The 20,052-nt window shown below is 47.2% G+C and overlaps 1 protein-coding gene across 2 annotated transcripts; it reads left to right on the top strand.

Moving 5' to 3' along the window:
• The first annotated feature begins 1,634 nt into the window (after positions 1-1,634).
• LOC101072888 (nuclear transcription factor Y subunit beta) lies at positions 1,635-6,115 on the top strand. Of its 2 annotated transcripts, none has more exons than XM_003978387.3 (7): positions 1,635-2,042; positions 2,675-2,768; positions 2,853-2,983; positions 3,222-3,419; positions 4,688-4,766; positions 5,483-5,562; positions 5,641-6,115. In XM_003978387.3, the coding sequence occupies exons 2-7, from the start codon at positions 2,675-2,677 to the stop codon at positions 5,671-5,673; spliced, it is 615 nt and encodes a 204-aa protein (XP_003978436.1). In that variant the 5' UTR covers positions 1,635-2,042; the 3' UTR covers positions 5,674-6,115. The 2 variants fall into 2 exon arrangements, with proteins under 2 accessions (XP_003978436.1, XP_011618010.1); XM_011619708.2 differs by lacking the exon at positions 1,635-2,042 and adding an exon at positions 2,088-2,339.
• The last annotated feature ends 13,937 nt before the right edge of the window (positions 6,116-20,052 follow it).

The following is a 20,052-nucleotide window of genomic DNA, read 5'->3' as shown; positions in this document are numbered from 1 at the left end:
ACTCTCAAGGTGAAATTGAGAGCTTTTTGAAAAGACTGTTCCAAAAACTCTCCCATGGTGTGAGGCAGCAGGTGGACTCAACTTCCATTGGATTCCCCTTTGAAGCATAACATCAAGAATTTGCACCTGATAACATTGTTCAAAGGCCTTTCTCAGCTCTTACTCCTACAAAGTTCGGTCCATTGTCAGAGTGTAGCTCCTGTACTTGCCCTCTCCTAGCAATGAAAAACCTGAGTGCATTAATAAATGAATCGGTGTCCAATGATGATGCAACTTCAAGGTGTCCTGCTCTGACGTGGAGTTTTCCCTGACTTTGTGATAATAAAAATATACTGCATCCAAATGAGCACAGGAGTTCAGAAGAGTCAAGTCCTAAATGTTTAGTCCCCCAAACAGTGTTGTTACAGCAGAGGAAAGATGCGAGCAATTCCAAAAATGTGTGAAAAGCCTACAGCACCTGGTATTCCCAGGCGGTCTCCCACCCAAGTACTAAGCAGGCCTGATGCTGATGAGCTTCCCAGATCAGACAGGAGCCTGTGTTCTCAGGGTGGTGTGGCCATAAGCAAGTGATGAAGCAAGAAAGAGGCCTTTTGAAGACAATCCACTAAACCGTTCCACTTTCGCCTTTGTCTCAGAGAAATCATTGTGAAATGAGCCAAAGACCGCGGCTGCCTTATATTTGCTGTCCAGGCTGTATTGCTCTATAAGTGGCCCATAGGACAGCGGTGAGGACATTTTCAGACTCAACCTTGCGCTTCAAAATGTCCAAGTGTTGCATGGATGCAAATAAAGACACTGTTTACTTTTGGGGACGCTGTTTCATGGCTGTTAATGTTGAAAACGTTTGCGGACAGTGATGCTGTTCAATCCTGACTGATATATAAAGATATAGCAGTGGGATAAAAAGAGGCCTTTCACAGACTCTGCTTTCACTCATGGCCATAACACCCTGACAACGCCCTATCCCGTCTGATCGTGGGAGCTAAGCAGCATCAGTCCTGCTTAGTACTTGGACGGGAGACCGCCTGGGATTGCCAGGTGCTGTAAGATTTTTGGACTTCTCCACTGGGCCAGCAGTGGCCGCTGTTGCTACTACTAATTTTCCAGCCAGATATTATTATTTGCTTGTAAATACATCTAACATTTCTGTTCACCATTAAGATTAAACAATGAGCGGTCTATTGGGCTGATAAGGTATCACTAGCTCCTCCAGGTAGGATGGACAGATTTTGAGCAGAATTGCAGTAGATTTGTTCAGTTAAGATTTATTCAATATGAAAGTTAATTTTAAAAAAAATGTTGCATAACTTTTTAAAACATGGTTCAACATAGTTTATGAATTGTTAAAATGGTTTACTTTCTTATGGTTGAAAGGGTCTGGTGAAAACTCGACATTTTTTTTCTGATCAAATGTAGAAGTGATCATCTGAACAATTGCTGAGATTAATAATAATAAAGTGTTGAATATTGATCTTTTCTGTTACCCACTCTAAGTTATTAATACGCACGCACGCACGCACGCACGCACGCGCACACGCACGCACACACACACACACACACACACACACACAATTTGTTCTTTTAGAGGAGTGTGTCAAGCGGTAGCCCTTTCCACGACTCGGTACCCATGACGTAGCTCCAGGTTTCAAAAAGGTTGGTGACCCCCTGATATAAACCAAGAAAAGTCTGCGAGACCAAAGTGTTGCATTCATATGCGAACACAAACGTAGGAGATGTCATCTAACCGCCTCTGAACCACCTTTGGCGTCAGACAGTGCACTTTATCTCGAAAAAAAATTCATGCTTTCGATGTAAAACAAGCTTGCCGACGATAAGGAGCTGTCCAGTTTGTAGTTTACGTATTTCGTCATTGGCTTCCCTCTTGCTTGAGCTTCGGAACGGCGTCCGTAAACGCCCCTCCGCCGCCGCTGAGCCGCGGTGCAGCCGCCGCGTCTCCGCGCTGGGACTGGTCGCTTCGCAGCCATTTTCTGTCCAACCAAACCGCCGTTTCAGGAAGGGAACCAACCAGGGCTTCATTGCAGGTTTGTGCGTGGCTCCGGCCAATGATTGCTAACCGATTTCTCGTTACCTCGAATGGAGATGTCCGTCACTGTCTTTGTTTTTTATTTGCTGTCGAAGTGAACGACGGTTGCGGATGAGGAAGTTTTGGGGAAACATATTTGAGAAATGCTATCTATCATTTCGGCCTTAGCCGCGTCTCCCTGTGCGCTGCAACAAAGAGCAGGCCGGCCCCTCATCTACAGGCGCGAATCGCTTTGGATTTACTCTGAAAATGCTTTCAGTGAATAGAATCATGGTGAATGGGTTAATAACGAAAGGTAATAACCGGCGCAGCCCTGTAGTTGGGCTAAACACTTCGACTAGTTTAATCAACATATGCTTCAATGCTGCTTAGCTCTGGGGTTTGGTAGCCTCGGCTAATCCTAGCTCAAATCCACCACAGTTGATTTCCCAAGTCTTTGGGGCTTTATTTCTGGGATTCTAAGCTGGCTTTGATTTGAATATGCAGTGATAATAATCCATAAATGGATGAGGAAAGGGGTCAAAGCTTGCGTCGAACCCACTGCTTAAAAACGTGCATCGCAGAATCGGTTTGAGACACTCGTTCGGTCATTTCGGTGTCTTCAGATATCTGAGTTTCCTGATGTTGCAGATGGATGGAGACAGCTCAACCACCGATGCCTCCCAGCTGGGCATCACCGGCGAGTACATGGCGTCGGGTCACTATGTCCTCCAGTCTCAAGAGGGTGAGGGACATCAGAAAAGCCGAGAACAGGTAGAACTCTCAGGGTTCTGACTGGACTGACAGGAAGCGTGTTTGCTGTGTGCAGACGATGCTGAGGAGAGTCTGAATGACCACGATGACGGCAGCATCAAGGAGAACTTCAGGGAACAGGACATCTATCTCCCCATTGCTAACGTGGCTCGCATCATGAAAAATGCTGTTCCTCAGACTGGGAAGGTGAGGGGAGCAGCGCCGTTGTCTCCATGTGGACTAATATACCTATCTTTTATTACTGATGCTTCAGAGTAAATCGGGCTTTTTTTCTCATTTCAGACTTGCCCAGTTGTATTTAAAAAATAACTCATTAGCCAAAATCTGCTCAATTCTTTATGTTTTCTTGGGAAACGGGCGCTTTATTGAGGGGAAGCGCGAGACCCGAAATGACCATAAAATGAGTGGCAACTTTTCTGCACAGATTGCCAAGGATGCAAAGGAGTGTGTTCAAGAGTGTGTGAGCGAGTTCATCAGCTTCATCACATCAGAGGCGAGCGAGCGCTGCCACCAGGAGAAGAGGAAGACCATCAATGGGGAGGACATCCTGTTTGCGATGTCCACGCTTGGCTTCGACATGTATGTGGAGCCACTGAAGCTCTACCTGCAGAAATTTCGTGAGGTGAGTGTGTGTGTGTACTTACTAAGCACAAACATCTTCTAAGTGAGAACATTTTGCCTGGTCCTCCCAACTTTAACCCATTCAGAACTGCTGTACAATGAGGCACTCAATCCATATTGCACATCCCTACATGGCGTCGAGGCATGCTTTTTACATCAATATAACCTTTATACTGTAAATTATGCACTATAAGACAAAATTATTTTTCCAGGCTTTGACCTATTTGTTAAGTTTTTATGTGGGGAAGGAAACAGCACAGTTGAAAATGGACTCTGTAAGCTTACGTCAAAGGTTTTACAGTGATCCCTCGTTTATCGTGGGAGTTGCGTTCCAAAAATAACACGCGAAAAGTGAAATCCGTGAAGTAGTCAGCTTTATTTATTTTTTTATTATTTTACAATGCAAAACCTGTTTTAAAGCCCAAAATTTGTTTAAAACAATAATTTTAATCTAGTAATACAAGGTTGGAAACATTGTCACTCGCGTATCTCACAGTCCCAGCTGTGCCTCTTCGTCCTGACTCCGCTCCGCTGGAGCGTCTGTTTCTACTGAAGGCGCAGGAGTCTTTCTCCCAGAGAAGAACATTGTTATGGGTAGTTGTTGGCGCTCTTTCTTTTTCTGAGCAAGAAGATTTTTATAAACGGATATGCCACCTTCGATTATATTTGAGAACTGCAATGAACGACTCGCAAAAAAAATCTGTGAAGCAGTGAAGCCGTGAAAGATGAAACGCGATATAGCGAGGGATCACTGTATAGGCAAAAAATAATTACTGTACTTATTTGGCGGAGCTGGACTGATATGAGCTATCTCCATTCTATCGCCAGCAGCGATAGAATACCACTAATAAATGTAACACAACAAAATGATGGGTGTTGAAGTTGTGTAGTTTGTCCACCAGGGAGCGCTCTACAACTACCACTCAGACCAGATCATTTCGTTTTTAGAATTTAATAAAGCTGTGTTTGAATTCTGTAATCATCAGAATGTACATATAATATATTTTTTGGCATGTTTAACAGTGACTTGAAAATAAAAGTTAAGTTTATGGAAGGAAAATTCTAAAAGGGATAAAGGACTGTTTTAATGGTCAATACTTTTAAGTTGTGGTCAGAATTGGGCTGAGGTTGGGGGGGTGGTTGTTGGGGAATGCATTATGCCTATGAAGTCCTTGCAAAGATAGAAGGATGCCTGCCTGTGAGAGAGTGTGAGGTGAATCTATATAGATAATGAGGTCTTCTTCTCGCTCTGGTTGTGTTTTTTTCCAGGCCATGAAGGGTGAGAAAGGAATTCCTGGGGTGTCTGCAGGCGATAACCTGGGAGAGGAGCTCACAGATGACAGCTTCAGTAAGATCCTCCAATCTGCTCAAGCATCAGACACCCTGCAAACAAACCATGCTTTGATTTAAATGCCAACTGTATCTGTTGAGTCGACACCCTACGAGGACGGCTACATTCAAACTACCCTAAATTCGGCACTATAAGTCGCTACTCTGTTCTCATGCTTTGACCCCTGCAGCTTATAGAGCGATTCAGCTTATCTATGGATTTTTATGACTTTCTCAATCGCCCCATTGGGAGGAATAAAGTTTTCTGAATCAGAATGGATACCCACGGCCACCAGAGGGCGCTCTAGCAGCACAAGACAGACAGGTTGAAGAGCTCTGGTGAGGTGCCGAGGAGACGCTAGTTTGTGTTGAAGAGTCTTTTTGGGCTTCATGTCCACGCCCTCATCATAGATAACACAGGAAGAAATGCTGACGATCAACAGATGGTCGCCTCCTCAGTTTTTTAACCGGCGTGTTACTGTAATGTCATTTTAGTGCTGTGTTACACCTGTTGGGGGGGCGGCTGCTCTGGTTATCTGATTTTACTGCTGTATTCCAGCTGTGTTACTGCCGTGTTTAGGAAGGAAACATTTCAAATCAGCTTTATGTGGACCATCAAGATCGCCTGGCGGCTAACCTGCGGCTCATTGCCAGGCGCAGCTATATCGTGCAGGATTTAAGGTACTGAAGTCAAGGTCGTGTGTTAAAGTGCGCTCTTTTTTTCTTTGTTTGAAGCGAATCCACTGCCGGCTGGGATCATCACAGCGGATGGTCAGCAGCAGAACGTCATGGTCTACACCACCTCCTATCAGCAGGTACCCCAGGGGCTGATCTACGGCCTGATCCCTCATGAATAAAGACATGAGAGTCAAACCTGTGCGGCTGTGTTGCAGATCCCCACCGTGCAGCCAATCCAGTTTTCATGACCGGACCTCAGCCCAAGCTTAGAACCAGCAGCTCCTGACCAGAACCACGTGGTTGGGGGGTGTCTGACGACCCTCCTGTACAGAGACGTCACTTCCTGTTGCATAGAAACTGTAGTTTCTTGTGGTGAGGTTCCAAATGTTTTCCAAAGCGGTGGAAAAAGTCAGACTTTATTTTAAAAGTAATTATGGTTTCATTATCAGTGGTTGAATTAGTTTGATGTGGTTAAATGTTTGCTTTTATGCATCGATTTTTTTTAATTTTTTTTGGGGGGGGGGGGGGGGGGGTTGGACTCTTCTGGTGTGTTTATGCAGTCACAGTTGAAGTGTTGATATTATTGTCACATTTAAATCATGCAGCATTTTTGTATGTTTCCAAAATTTATTATGTGCTTTCATGTCACGTTAAACCTTTGAATAAAAAGTCTTGTCATGGTTAAAATGGGACATTTTCATTGGTCTTATTGCTGCAAAGCATCCTGGTCCAGTGTGATCATTAAGCTCTCCAAAAACCTGGAAAGTTAAGAAACGATCAGAAATTTCTTCCTCATGTAAGTGATGAACTTCTCATGATGAAGGTCCAGACCAGCTCCACTGACCCAGATGTATAAATAGTATATTTTTGTATGTGTTTCTGTGCCTCTCCTACCTATTCTCTCCTCTACCTGTCCTTCCCCCTCTCTTCTCTCTCTACCCAGCTGGCCATCAGCAGGAGGGTCCCCCTATATGAGCCTGGTCCTGCTCAAGGTTTCTTCCTGTTAAAGGGGAGTTTTTCCTTGCCACTGTTGCTTGTTTGGGGTTAGGCCCTGGGATTCTGGAAAGCGCCTTGAAACAATTTTGGTTGTAAAAGACGCTATATAAATAAAGATTGAGATTGATTGATATGTGGCTCCGCTGGTATATTAATGATTTTAGACCATCCGCACTCTCAGCTTTGGTTATCTTTGTGAATGAAACCTCCACCCTGAAGGGGGTCCAACGGAGAAGACAAAAACATCCAGACCCACTTCTAAGCAGGCTGATGGGGTCCCGAGTGTGTTTCAGGGAGATCCTGAAAAATTGCCGCATGAAAGAGCTAAAGTGATCATAAAATGGCCCTGATGTGTAAAAAGTAAACATGTTCTTTCCAAATACATCACTGTCAACAGTAATCCAGCGTTTCAGAAGCAAAGAGTCAACCTGTAAATAACATTGGCGTTTACGTTTAGTGTTTTGGGCTGCAGCCCGGCCCTCCTATGATCTACCAATTACAAGTTCTGGAGCCAAGGTAGTTTTCTCTGTCAACTGGACTGGGTTTCTTCTCTTGAAGACATTTCGCCTTCTATCCAGAAGGCTTCTTCAGTTCTGAAATCGCTGGGGAGAGAGCTTGAAAATATATAGCCCCTGTGGACCATTAGCATGCTAATGATCTGGGTGGTCACCTGAGAGTGGTTAGCAGGGTCGTTCGTCGGGTCGTTCACCTAGTTTCTGTTGAGGTGTCTCCCCTTTGTCTGCTGGATCACATGGTGATGAGTCACTGGGTCTCCTGGAATGGTGTGAATGTTTGTTTTGTTGTTGGAAGGAGTGGAGGACTGCATTGTATGTGGGTGATAGGAAGTGCCTCAGCCCACCACCTCTGTTTAAGGATGGTTTTTCCAATTTAACATGGATAGCTTCCAGCTGATCGGCTGCAGGCTTCCATCCATCCAGGACCTGTATGACTGTATGACTGAGAATTTACACAGACAAGTTCTGGAGCGTTTCAGTGTCCAGGTTGGCGGATACCAGTCAGAATCAGAATCAGACACTGCTGAATCAGATTTATTGCAGATTTATTGCCATTGTTCATGTAATACACAGTATTACACAAGCTAGGAATTTGTCTTGGTGTGACGCTGCGACGATAAGGAGCACTAGAATAAGATAAATAAAATAAGACATATATACAGTATACTGTATATAAAAATAGTAAGAAATAGTGCAGGTCAATGCAGGAGTAATGTATTGTTCATGGGTCCGACTGGCTGCTGTACGTGGTGCTTAAGTGATGAGTCACTTGGTGTTCAGCAGCCCGATGGCAGAGGGGAAGAAGCTGTTCATGTAGCGGGAGGTTTTGGTCCGAATGGACCGTAGTCTCCTGCCTGAGGGGAGGGGGGAAAACAGTCCGTGACCAGGGTGGGAAGGGTCGGCCGTGATCCGACCTGCACCCCTCCGGGTCCTGGAGATATACAGGTCCTGGATGGATGGAAGCCTGCAGCCGATCACTTTCTCGGCAGCGCGCACGACGCGCTGCAGCCTCAGTCTGTCCCTGACGGTGGCGCCAGCGTACCACACGGTGATGGAGGAGGCGAGGACGGACTCGATGATGGCCGTATAAATCTGCGCCAACATCCTGGGAGGCAGTTTGAGCTTCCTCAGCTGCCGTAGGAAGAACATCCTTTGCTGGGCCTTCTTGATGAGGGAGCTGATGGTTGGCTCCCACTTAAGGTCCCGGGTGATGGTGGTGCCCAGGAAGCGGAAGGAGTCCACGATGGTGATGGGGGAGTCCATGAGGGCAAGGGGGGGCAAAGGGGCTGTGACTTTCCTGAAGTCCACAATCATCTCCACTGTTTTCTGAGCGTTCAGCTGCAGGTTGTTGTGTCCGCACCAGGACACCAGTCGAGCCACCTCCCTCCTGTAGGCAGTCTCGTGGCCATTGGAGATGAGCCCGATGAGGGTGGTGTCATCCACAAACTTGATCAGCTTGACAGACTGGTGGCTTGAGGTGCAGCAGTTTGTGTACAGGGAGAAGAGCAGGGGGGAAAGTACACAGCCCTGGGGTGATCCAGTGCTGATGGTGACAGAGTCCGAGACAGTCTTCCCCAGCCGCACATACTGCCTCCGATCCGTCAGGAAGTGAGTGATCCACCTGCAGAGGGAGGCAGGCACACTAAGCTGGGACAGCTTGTCCTGTAGCAGAGCGGGGCGGATGGTGTTGAACGCAGAGCTGAAGTCCACGAACAGGATCCTCGCGTAGGTTCCTGGGGAGTCCAGATGCTGCAGGATGGAGTGAAGGGCCAGGTTGACCGCGTCGTCCACAGATCTGTTAGCTCTGTAGGCAAACTGCAGTGGATCCAGGAGGGGGGTGGTGATGGACTTGAGGTGTGGCAGGATCAGGCGCTCTAAGGACTTCATGACTACAGAGGTGAGCGCCACAGGTCTGTAGTCGTTAGGCCCAGTGATCCGTGATTAACAAACAAAAATAGACAAACAAGAATGCAGCAAGACGCTAAGGCGACCGCTCTGGGCGCCATTTTGGATGTAGGAGTGAGCCAGATACCACTGATAGTATTATTATTTTACTAACAATAATAATAATAGTAATAATATGTCAGATTACGCCAACATGGAGCATATTAATCTTGCCCTTTTGTCCAAATGTTAAATAGCTTCAGTCATCTCTAGTTTCTCTTGGTTGTTGCATTTATGATACAGTCCATTGATGGATTTGTTGCAGAACTTTAGGGCGACATGTTTAACCAGCTGTCATGTGATCAAATAAAAAACCATACACACCTTATAATAAAGGTTGGTATTTCCGAATGACAAGGTCAGAGAGTGATGCCTTCATATTAATCTGGGTGGTATTTCAGACTATTGTGTGTATATCTTGATGAGGTGAAATGCCTCCCAGTACGTGGAATGTCAATAGAAAGTGACATTTTTCCTGTGGGTGGCCCTGCCTCAGGGGCCCCGGGCTGGACCGCTAACCCTCCACTCACATGGCTCATTTCCTCCTATTGAACAGCTGGGGTTGCCGCCTGCTTCCTGAGTCCATCCACCTTTATATTCTCTGGGAAAAAGAGCACATTTTATCCCCTGGCTTTGGACCTGTACGACGGATGGAAGAACCGAGCCGGGCCCCCTCCCCGTCCTCCCCCGTTTCTTCATCATCACATTAGCATCTATTAACAAATGACATCAACAAGAGCCGGTTTGAGAAGGACCCCTGACGCTGGCAGCTCAGTCTGTTGGGGACTAGGCTGAGAAGCAGAGGATTGTAAGTTCAAGTCCTGGTGCAGACAGAACAAGGAAGGTGTTCTGGTAGTAGTGGGAGGAGCTACAACACCTTCAGAGGATTACTGAGGTACCCTGGCACAAGCTACCAAACCCACAAATGTTCATATAGGGCCCTGCAATGCCACCTGTTGTGGACCCTCCCGGTAAGCCTGAAAGGGGTTAAGGAGATGAGACCTGGTGTTTTATCAGCTGTTCATGAATCATCAGACTGCAGCAGCAGTTTTACGTGGAAAAGCCACCTCTTTATTTGGGGATCCTGATGACACCGAAATCATCAGAGAGCAACGTGTGACGAGAAGATCGATCGATCGATCAATCAATCAATCAATCAATCAATCTTTATTTATATAGCGTCTTTTACAATCAAAATTGTTTCAAGGCGCTTTACAGAATCCCAGGGCCTAACCCCAGACACTCTCTCTCACAATCTCACACACACACACACACACACACACACACATACTCAAACATACACACCCACACACAGAGACAGACGCTCACACACTCACACATTAGTGAGCGTCTTGTAAGAAATTAAACAAGTGACACTTGTGGGCAGTTGTGTGTGGCGGGGATCAGGATTAGTGGCACCCTGAGACTGTCCAGCTCCACCCCTGCTGCCGCTAAACTCTCAACAGATGTGGTGCCAGAGACTCCCCGTTCATGTCTCAAGAATGTCCCCCCCCCGCCGTCACATACACACACCCTCCCTGGCTCCACTCCGTTTTTAGGTTATCTTGCGTCACCTCTGTCCTCCTCCTGTGACCCCTCCGTCAGGACAAACGTATGTTGGTGTGAACTGAAGGAAGGAGGGTTGACTGCAGGTTTCTCTCAGTCAGGGCAGAGGTCCTGTGGAAAACCTCCTGACACTGAACTAAAACCTCTCTCACACACACACACACACACACACACACACACACAGCGGCTCCAGATGCAGCTCCGCTTGGTACCAGGCTGCTGATAAGAAGGTGTCAGTGCTCTGTGGTCTATCATCGCTCTCGTGTCAAGCCTCCTCCACCACCAAGCATGCGAAGCAGAGCAAAGCGGAGCAGCAGAGCCCTGACGAGAGACGTGAAACACAGCTGCGAATGCTTCCCACATCTTCATGCCTGGAAGTCATTTTCCAAAAGAGAACAAAGCAGTTGAAGCCCCCTTCCTTGAGTTGATAGTGGAGTTGCAAGGTGGTTCGTGTTCATCTGTAAAGCTCTGCCGGGCCCCTCAGTGCCCGTCTGTTCAGGTGGAAAGCATCTGACCTCCTCCAAGGCCCTTCTCCATGCTTTGACAGGCAAAGCAGCCTTTTCCGACGAGTAGACCTGGTCCTGGGATCATCTACAGCAGTGGTCCCCAACCTTTTTATCACCACGGACCGGTCAGCGCTTGACAATTTTACTGTGGCCCGGGGGGGTTGAACTGCCGGATAAGGGTGCCCACAAAGACTCACAAACGCTACTCTCTCCTGCTCGCTACGATAACGTTTAAACATCCCTTCAAAATAAGCTACAGATACGCTACAAAGATGAATATAAAGTACATTTATTTTCATGAAAATTTTAACTCACCATAACGACAAATCAATGGAAGCCCTGCGTTTGTTTCTCTGCAACGAGATGGTCCCATCTGGGAGTGATGGGAGACAATGACAATGTGTTGCTTATGCCCAGTCTACCCGCTTCACACAGATAGAATGTCGGAAATGGCAATGGTTTTCAGTGCCGTGGTGGTTTCAGGGTATTCTGCCATGACTTTAATCCAGAATACTGGACCACCAGTGCGTTCATATTTACTGATGTGGGGGCCCTTCTTCTGCTCATTGTGTTCCTGTTTTTTTTCTTTCAAAATACTCCAGGGGCTTGTCTTTTAAAAACTAGGGTGCTGGGTCTCCAAGTAGTTTTGAAAGCTTCATTGCCTCATTAGTGAGCCGGTTGCCGCAAATTAGGCAGAGTGGGCTTGGTATGCAGGAATCACCTACTGGGTTAAATCTATATTTTCAGTAGAACTCATGATATTGTCTGTTAAAAGCTTTCTTTTTCTTGGAAGAGGGCTCTTCTCCTGTCTCTTGATTGGGGCTTTTCTTTTTTGAAATTTTTTTTTCAAAGACGTCTATTTCTTTTTCATTTTGCTCGCTTGTGGGTTCGATTTTGGCGCTTAAGACGTAACTAAGAGAATCTGGTCATTTCCCAAAATGTTTTTGAAAATAAAAGATCATTCAGACTCAGCTAATGCATAAAACGGAAATACCATATTTTCTGGACTATATGTCGCTCCGGAGTTTAAGTCGCACTAGCCAAAAAATGTATAATAAAGAAGAAAAATAGATATATAAGTCGCACCGGACTATAAGTCGCATTTTGGGGGAAAATTTTTTTGATAGAATCCGAGACCAAGAACATACATTTCATCTTGAAAGGCAATTAGCAATCCATTTGCATGGATTAGCAATAGCGTTACGGTATGCTAACGTAACAAATTCAGCTACATGACCCACAACGAACTGAGTACGTGTCTGCTTTGTTAACGTAACATATTAATAGTTATTCAGATAACTATAGCATAAAGAACAGCCGAGCAAGTTTACCAAACATTCAAGTCTAACTCCATAGACGAAGCACCGCTTCTTCTTCTGCGTCGCTAAAGTAACTCGTTCCTCAGTACATGAGCGCCCTCTTGTGGTTGTCAGTGTGAAAATAACGAACATGTGAAATTCTGTAATAATGTATTTATTTAAGTCACTCCAGAGTACAAGTCACACCCTCTGACAAACTATGAAAAAAAGTGCGACTTATAGTCCGGAAAATATGGTATTTAATTATTTCTTGTGTGGCCTGGTACCAATTGATCCACGGATCGGTACCAGTCCGCGGCCCGGTGGTTGGGGACCACTGATCTACAGAAGGATCGACCTGAAAGCATTGAGTTTCCATTGCTACTGGTCCTACAGCGAATATGTTCTGTCCATATACAGTGGGACCTCTATTTACGAAAGTAATTGGTTCCAGAAGTTGTTTCGTAACCTGAAAATAGTAGTAGAGACGCATTTTCCATGTTAAATGCCCTAATCCGTTCCAAGCCCCCAAAAATTCAGATATAATTTTTTTTATAAATCATAAAAATGCATTAAAAACATGTAACAAATACATGTTACAATTAGATTACCGCACAATAAATATAGGAATTCAGTGCAAGGCTTCTCCAGGAACAAAATGAACTTTATTACAGGCTAATCTTACATTAGCCGTCATTACTAGCAACGAACGTACGAACACCGCCACACCCACAATAAATAAAAGTTAAACGAAGACGACGCTGGGATACACACAATCTTGTACATAATGACGTCCCTCCTAGCCAATGGGATTACAGGAAGATGCTAGGCGATAGCCAATGTCAGAGCAGCTACAAGCAAGTTTGCGTTCGCCTTTCGTATCCTGAAATTTCTTTCGTGACAAGAGGAAATATTTTCCCTTTGAGACGCTTCGTAACCTGAAAATTTCGCATGTAGAGACGTTCGTAAGTACAGGTCCCACTGTATGTTTTAGTTCTACATTCTACATGTTTGACACACCAGGACATTCTTGAGGCCACCTTTTCTATCACAGGTCATGTGATGGTTTTGGAATTTCCCTCAGGAATGTTGGGAAGCAGAATGAGACAATTATGAGGTCAGAGGTGTCATGAGTTGATTTGACCACAGTTGTGGTGCGTTTGTGTGTAAATGCACTTTTACGGAACAATTCAGAGGGTTTGGGGCTGAGGAGTGCAACTTTTCCTTCACACATTTACGCCCTGATGGGAAAATAAATACTCATGAGCATTAATAAATCACACCAAAGGATTTTCAGTGTCTCTCACAACATTTGATAAATATAAGGAGACAAATAACTCAGTTGAATCGGAATTCAGAGGGGAAAATGCACCAGGGAGGATTTGAGTCATGTCTGCCTGCCTGGTCCTGCGTCTGCGGGGAACTGCGCTGCGCTGGAGTCAGGGAGAGGACCACTGGGGGGTTGGTATGATGGGGAGGACGGGAGTCAGGGGAGGCTGATGTGAGATGGAATGGTGCCAGGAGGATGGGGGTTTAGAGAAGACCCAGAAGGTGCTCAGAAGGTTACTGATGGGGAGTGTACAATACACCCTTGCATTCTTGACATGCCCACCTCTGTGTAGCAGGCTAATGGGCCCGGGGGAAGTGTGTGTGTGGGGGGGGGGGGGTATCTACAGAGAGGACAAAACCTGGGACCACAGATCGGCTGAGCTCACAGATGAGGAATTTCACATGCCGGATGAGATATGACGTGGCTTGCAAGCATCCATGTAGGCCCCTCCCAAACACTCTGACAATGGCATAGAATTTATTTACAAATGCTTCTCCCATCGGAACTAGAGTGACTAAAACCTATCGTTGGATTTTAGACCCCAACCTCATGACCCCCATATATCAAAGCCGTGTGGACGACCGCTGCACCAGAGCTGTTCTCCTCCAAGTTTGTTGACTCCAAACTTGTTGATAGCTTTGTAGGGATATGGGAACATTGGTTAGTCCCTCCAGGAAAGCGAACGCTTGAAGACCACACCAGAAACATAATGCTGCTCCAAATCATTAAGACATTCGTTTTATGTGTCATTCACAATAAGTGGGGGAATGAGGCGCCTGACAGAGGTCACATGACCACCAAAGAGGTCATGTGACAGCCCACATGTTGTAGTCTGTTAGCAAAATAACAGAAAATTACAAATATAGTTTAGACATTTTTACCTTAAGATTTTGACCTTAAGTAGTAACAGTAGTAGTAGCAATAATAGTAGCATTAGTAGTAGTAATAGCATTAGTAGCAGCAGTAGTAGTACAGTAGCATTATTAGCAGCAGTAGTAGTAACAGCTTTAGTAGTAGCAGCAACAGCAGCAACAGTAGCAGCAGCAGCAACAATAACAGTAGTAGCAACAACAGCAGTTGTAGCAACAGCAGCAGTTGTAGCAACAGCAGCCGCAACAGTAACAGTAGTAGCAACATCAGCAGCAACAGCAACAGTAGTAGCAACAGCAGCAATGGTAGCAACATTAGCAGCAACAGTAACAGTAGTAGCAACAGCAGCAATGGTAGCAACAGCAGCAGCAACAGTAACAGTAGTAGCAACTGCAGCAGTTGTAGCAACAGCAGCAGTTGTAGCAACAGCAGCAGCAACAGTAACAGTAGTAGCAACAGCAGCAGTTGTAGCAACAGCAGCAGCAACAGTGACAGCAGTAGCAACAGCAGCAGTTGTAGCAACAGCAGCAGCAACAGTAACAGTAGTAGCCACAGCAGCAGCAACAGCAGCAGTAGTAGCAACAGTAACAGTAGTAGCAACAGCAGCAGCAACAGTAACAGTAGTAGCAACAGCAGCAGCAACAGTAGCAGTAGTAGCAACAGCAGTAGCAACAGCAACAGTAGCAGTAGTCGCAACAGCAGCAGCAACAGTAGTAGCAACAGCAGCAGTTGTAGCAACAGCTATTGTAGCAACAGCAGCAGCAACAGTAGCAGTAGTAGCAATAGCAGCAGCAACAGTAACAGTAGTAGCAACAGCAGCAGCAACAGCAACAGTAACAGTAGTAGCAACAGCAGCAGCAACAGTAGCAGTAGTAGCAACAGCAGCAGCAACAGCAACAGTAGTAGCAACAGCAGCAGTTGTAGCAACCGCAATGGTAGCAACAGTAGCAGCAACAGATGTGAACCCTGTTGAATCTTCTCTCTAAAATTTTTTGTGTTTTGGTTCTTTAAACATGACCAAATGCTGGTTTAGGTTTAATTGCAGAATAAACAGTAAGAAAGAGAAAATAACTCATAATAAAATGCTAATTTTCCCCATCTTGGTTTTTGGTGGTTCGTGTTTGTTCTGTCAACTGTGGGTCCAAGTCATGTCCATGTCCTGTCCATCAGTCCTTGGAGGTGTGAGTCAGCCTCCTCTGGGTTCATGGTGGCTGCTGAGGTTGGTCACGTCTTTCAAGCTGTCTTCAATGCATTTTACAAATGACTCCTCAGTGTTCCAGTGGAGGAAATCCCCCCCCCCACCCCCCCAGCCAGCCTCCACACCCCTGATCTTATCTCCAACTTCCTTCCCATTAGCACCACAACAGAACAGCAGCTAAAATCTGTAAAAGTGTGAAAGCACCATCAGGTCAAGTCTCCCTGACGACTTGACCAAGAGCTTCAGAGCTCAGAGAACAAAAGTCTTGCACCTTCCCTGAGGAGCGACCCCTCGGATGTTTGGGCTCTGTGTTGTCAAAGCAGAAAGCAGAAAAAAGAGAACTGACCTAACAGCTCGTGTTGGGTAGCGCAACAGATTTAGGCTAATTTTGAGCCGGCAGACAAACGCTCCTGATTGGGAGTTGTCGGATAACACAATGGGTGTCGTTAGCGTGTATAATCAAAGATCGGCAAACACGTGGTCCAGATACATGTTCAAAGATTTGCTTTGTTTTTCCATGTAGTGTATATAACAAACAAACAAACATAATTGGTGTTTAAATTATTATCACTACTTTTTGGCGGATTATTTCCCTTCTTGCTAATGTTGTTTGCTAATCATATTATTAAAGGTGGAGAACATGGAGGAACACAGTGATGACCAGAAGGCCGAGGATAATTTCTTGCAGCCTTCAAATTTCTCCTTGCCACCCTCATCCAAGCTCTCAGTCCATTACATCCGGACCTGGTGTAAAATAATTCCCGGGTTATCACTCCCCAGATGGTCGGGTGGCAGCCAGCAGATAAAGTGAAAGTAGGTGGTCACAGGACTGAGCAACCACCAGACCTACCAGCAACAAGACTGAGCTACCAGCACCAGGACTGAGATACCACTTGAGCAACCAGCGCTAAATATAAACTACCAGCGTCCAACCTCAATTCGCCAATTCAGCTACCAGCACCCAGACTGAGCTACCACCTCAGCTACCAGCACCCAGTCTGAGCTATCAGTGCCAAGACTGAGCTATCACCTGAGCTAACAGCACCCAGACTGAGCTAACAGGGCCCGAACTTAGCTACCATCACCCAGACTGAGCTACCAGCATCCAGACTCAGCTACCACCTAAGCTACCAGCACCCAGACTGAGCTTCCAGCGCCCAGACTGAGCTACCAGCGTCGAGACTGAGCTACCACCTGAACTATCAGCATCCAGACTCAGCTACCACCTGAACTACCAGCATCCAGACTCAGCTACCATCTGAGCTTACAGCACCCAGACTGAGCTACCACCTGAACTACCAGCACCCAGACTGAGCTACCACCTGAACTACCAGCATCCAGACTCAGCTACCATCTGAGTTTACAGCACCCAGACTGAGCTACCACCTGAACTAGCAGCACCAAGACTGAGCTACCACCTGAGCTACAAGCACCCAGAATGAGCTACCAGCGCCCAGACTGAGCTACCACCTGCGCTACCAGCATCCAAAATGAGCTATCACCTGAGCTACCAGCACCCAAACTGAGCTACCAGCACCCAGATTGAGCTACCACCTAACTACCAGCACCCAAACTAAGCTACCACCTGAACTACCAGAATCCAGACTCAGCTACCATCTGAGCGATTAGCACCCAGACTGAGCTACCACCTAAGCAACCAGCACACAGAATGAGCTACCAGCACCCAGATTGAGCTACCACCTAACTACCAGCACCCAAACTAAGCTACCACCTGAACTATCAGAATCCAGACTCAGCTACCATCTGAGCGATTAGCACCCAGACTGAGCTACCACCTAAGCAACCAGCACAGAGAATGAGCTACCAGCACCCAGACTGAGCTACCAGCGTCCAGACTGAGCTACCAGCGTCCAGACTGAGCTACCAGCATCCAAACTGAGCTACCACCTATGTAACCAGCACCCAGACTGAGGTACCAGCACCCAGACTGAGCTACCAGCACCCAGACTGAGCTACCACCTAAGCTACCAGCACCCAGAATGAGCTACCAGCACCCAGACTGAGCTACCAGCACCCAGACTGAGCTAACAGCACCCAGACTGAGCTACCACCTAAACAACCAGCACCCAGACTGAGCTACCAGCGTCCAGACTGAGCTACCACCTATGTAACCAGCACCCAGACTGAGCTACCAGCGTCCAGACTGAGCTACCACCTAAGCAACCAGCACCCAGATTAAGCCACCACCTGAGCTACCAGCACATTCACTGTGCTACCTCATGAGCTAACAGCGCCCAGACTGAAGTACCACCTGAGCTACCATCATCCAGACTTAACTACCATTACCCAGACTCAGCTACCACTTCACAGACTGAGCTAACATCACCTAGACTGAGCTAGCTTTGTCCGGACTGAGCTACACCTGAGCTACTAGCGTCCAGACAGAGCTACCATCTAAACAACCAGCACCCAGACTGAGTTACCAGCGTCCAAACTTAACTTCCACCTAAGCTAAAAGCACCCAGACTGCTCTCCCACCCGAGCTACCAACGCACAGAGTGAGCGACCACCTGTACTACCAGCATCCAGACTGAGCTAACATCACCCAGACTGAGCTAGCATGGTCCGGACTGAGCTACACCTGAGCTACCAGCACCAAGACTGAGCTAACAGCGCCCAGACTGAGCTATCACTTGAGCTAACAGCGCCCAGACTGAGCTACCACCTGAGCTACTAGCGTCCAGACGGAGCTACCATCTAAGCAACCAGCCCCCAGACTGAGATACCAGCGTCCAGACTTAACTTCCACCTAAGCTAACAGCACCCAGACTTAGCTATCAGCACCCAGACTGCTCTCCCACCCGAGCTACCAATGCACAGAGTGAGCGACCACCTGTACTACCAGCATCCAAACTGAGCTACCAGCGCCCAGACTGAGCTACCACCTGAGCTCCAAGCAACCAGATTGAGCTCCAAGCACCCAGATTGAGCTCCAAGCACCCAGACTGAGCCTAACAGCGATCAGACTAAGCTATCACCTGAGCTATCAGCACCCAGACTGAGCTACCACCTGAGAAACCAGCATCCAGACTGAGCTACCACCTGAGAAACCAGCATCCAGACTGAGCTACCACCTAAGCAACCAGCACACAGAATGAGCTACCAGCACCCAGATTGAGCTACCACCTAACTACCAGCACCCAAACTAAGCTACCACCTGAACTATCAGAATCCAGACTCAGCTACCATCTGAGCGATTAGCACCCAGACTGAGCTACCACCTAAGCAACCAGCACAGAGAATGAGCTACCAGCACCCAGACTGAGCTACCAGCGTCCAGACTGAGCTACCAGCGTCCAGACTGAGCTACCAGCATCCAAACTGAGCTACCACCTATGTAACCAGCACCCAGACTGAGGTACCAGCACCCAGACTGAGCTACCAGCACCCAGACTGAGCTACCACCTAAGCTACCAGCACCCAGAATGAGCTACCAGCACCCAGACTGAGCTACCAGCACCCAGACTGAGCTAACAGCACCCAGACTGAGCTACCACCTAAACAACCAGCACCCAGACTGAGCTACCAGCGTCCAGACTGAGCTACCACCTATGTAACCAGCACCCAGACTGAGCTACCAGCGTCCAGACTGAGCTACCACCTAAGCAACCAGCACCCAGATTAAGCCACCACCTGAGCTACCAGCACATTCACTGTGCTACCTCATGAGCTAACAGCGCCCAGACTGAAGTACCACCTGAGCTACCATCATCCAGACTTAACTACCATTACCCAGACTCAGCTACCACTTCACAGACTGAGCTAACATCACCTAGACTGAGCTAGCTTTGTCCGGACTGAGCTACACCTGAGCTACTAGCGTCCAGACAGAGCTACCATCTAAACAACCAGCACCCAGACTGAGTTACCAGCGTCCAAACTTAACTTCCACCTAAGCTAACAGCACCCAGACTGCTCTCCCACCCGAGCTACCAACGCACAGAGTGAGCGACCACCTGTACTACCAGCATCCAGACTGAGCTAACATCACCCAGACTGAGCTAGCATCGTCCGGACTGAGCTACACCTGAGCTACCAACACCAAGACTGAGCTAACAGCGCCCAGACTGAGCTATCACTTGAGCTAACAGCGCCCAGACTGAGCTACCACCTGAGCTACTAGCGTCCAGACGGAGCTACCATCTAAGCAACCAGCCCCCAGACTGAGATACCAGCGTCCAGACTTAACTTCCACCTAAGCTAACAGCACCCAGACTTAGCTATCAGCACCCAGACTGCTCTCCCACCCAAGCTACCAATGCACAGAGTGAGCGACCACCTGTACTACCAGCATCCAAACTGAGCTACCAGCGCCCAGACTGAGCTACCACCTGAGCTCCAAGCAACCAGATTGAGCTCCAAGCACCCAGATTGAGCTACAAG

This window comes from Takifugu rubripes, chromosome 18 (assembly GCF_901000725.2).
Source record: "Takifugu rubripes chromosome 18, fTakRub1.2, whole genome shotgun sequence".
In the NCBI taxonomy this organism is placed as follows: domain Eukaryota; kingdom Metazoa; phylum Chordata; class Actinopteri; order Tetraodontiformes; family Tetraodontidae; genus Takifugu; species Takifugu rubripes.
Note: the sequence above shows the minus strand (reverse complement) of the source record. Positions and strands in the feature narration are given on the sequence as shown.

Coding starts and splice junctions, on each gene's coding strand:
- LOC101072888 (XM_003978387.3), top strand. CDS start 2,675: ATGGATGGAGACAGCTCAACCACCGATGCCTCCCAGCTGGGCATCACC. Junction 2,984..3,221: donor CTGTTCCTCAGACTGGGAAG/GTGAGGGGAGCA, acceptor TTTTCTGCACAG/ATTGCCAAGGATGCAAAGGA. Junction 3,420..4,687: donor ACCTGCAGAAATTTCGTGAG/GTGAGTGTGTGT, acceptor GTTTTTTTCCAG/GCCATGAAGGGTGAGAAAGG.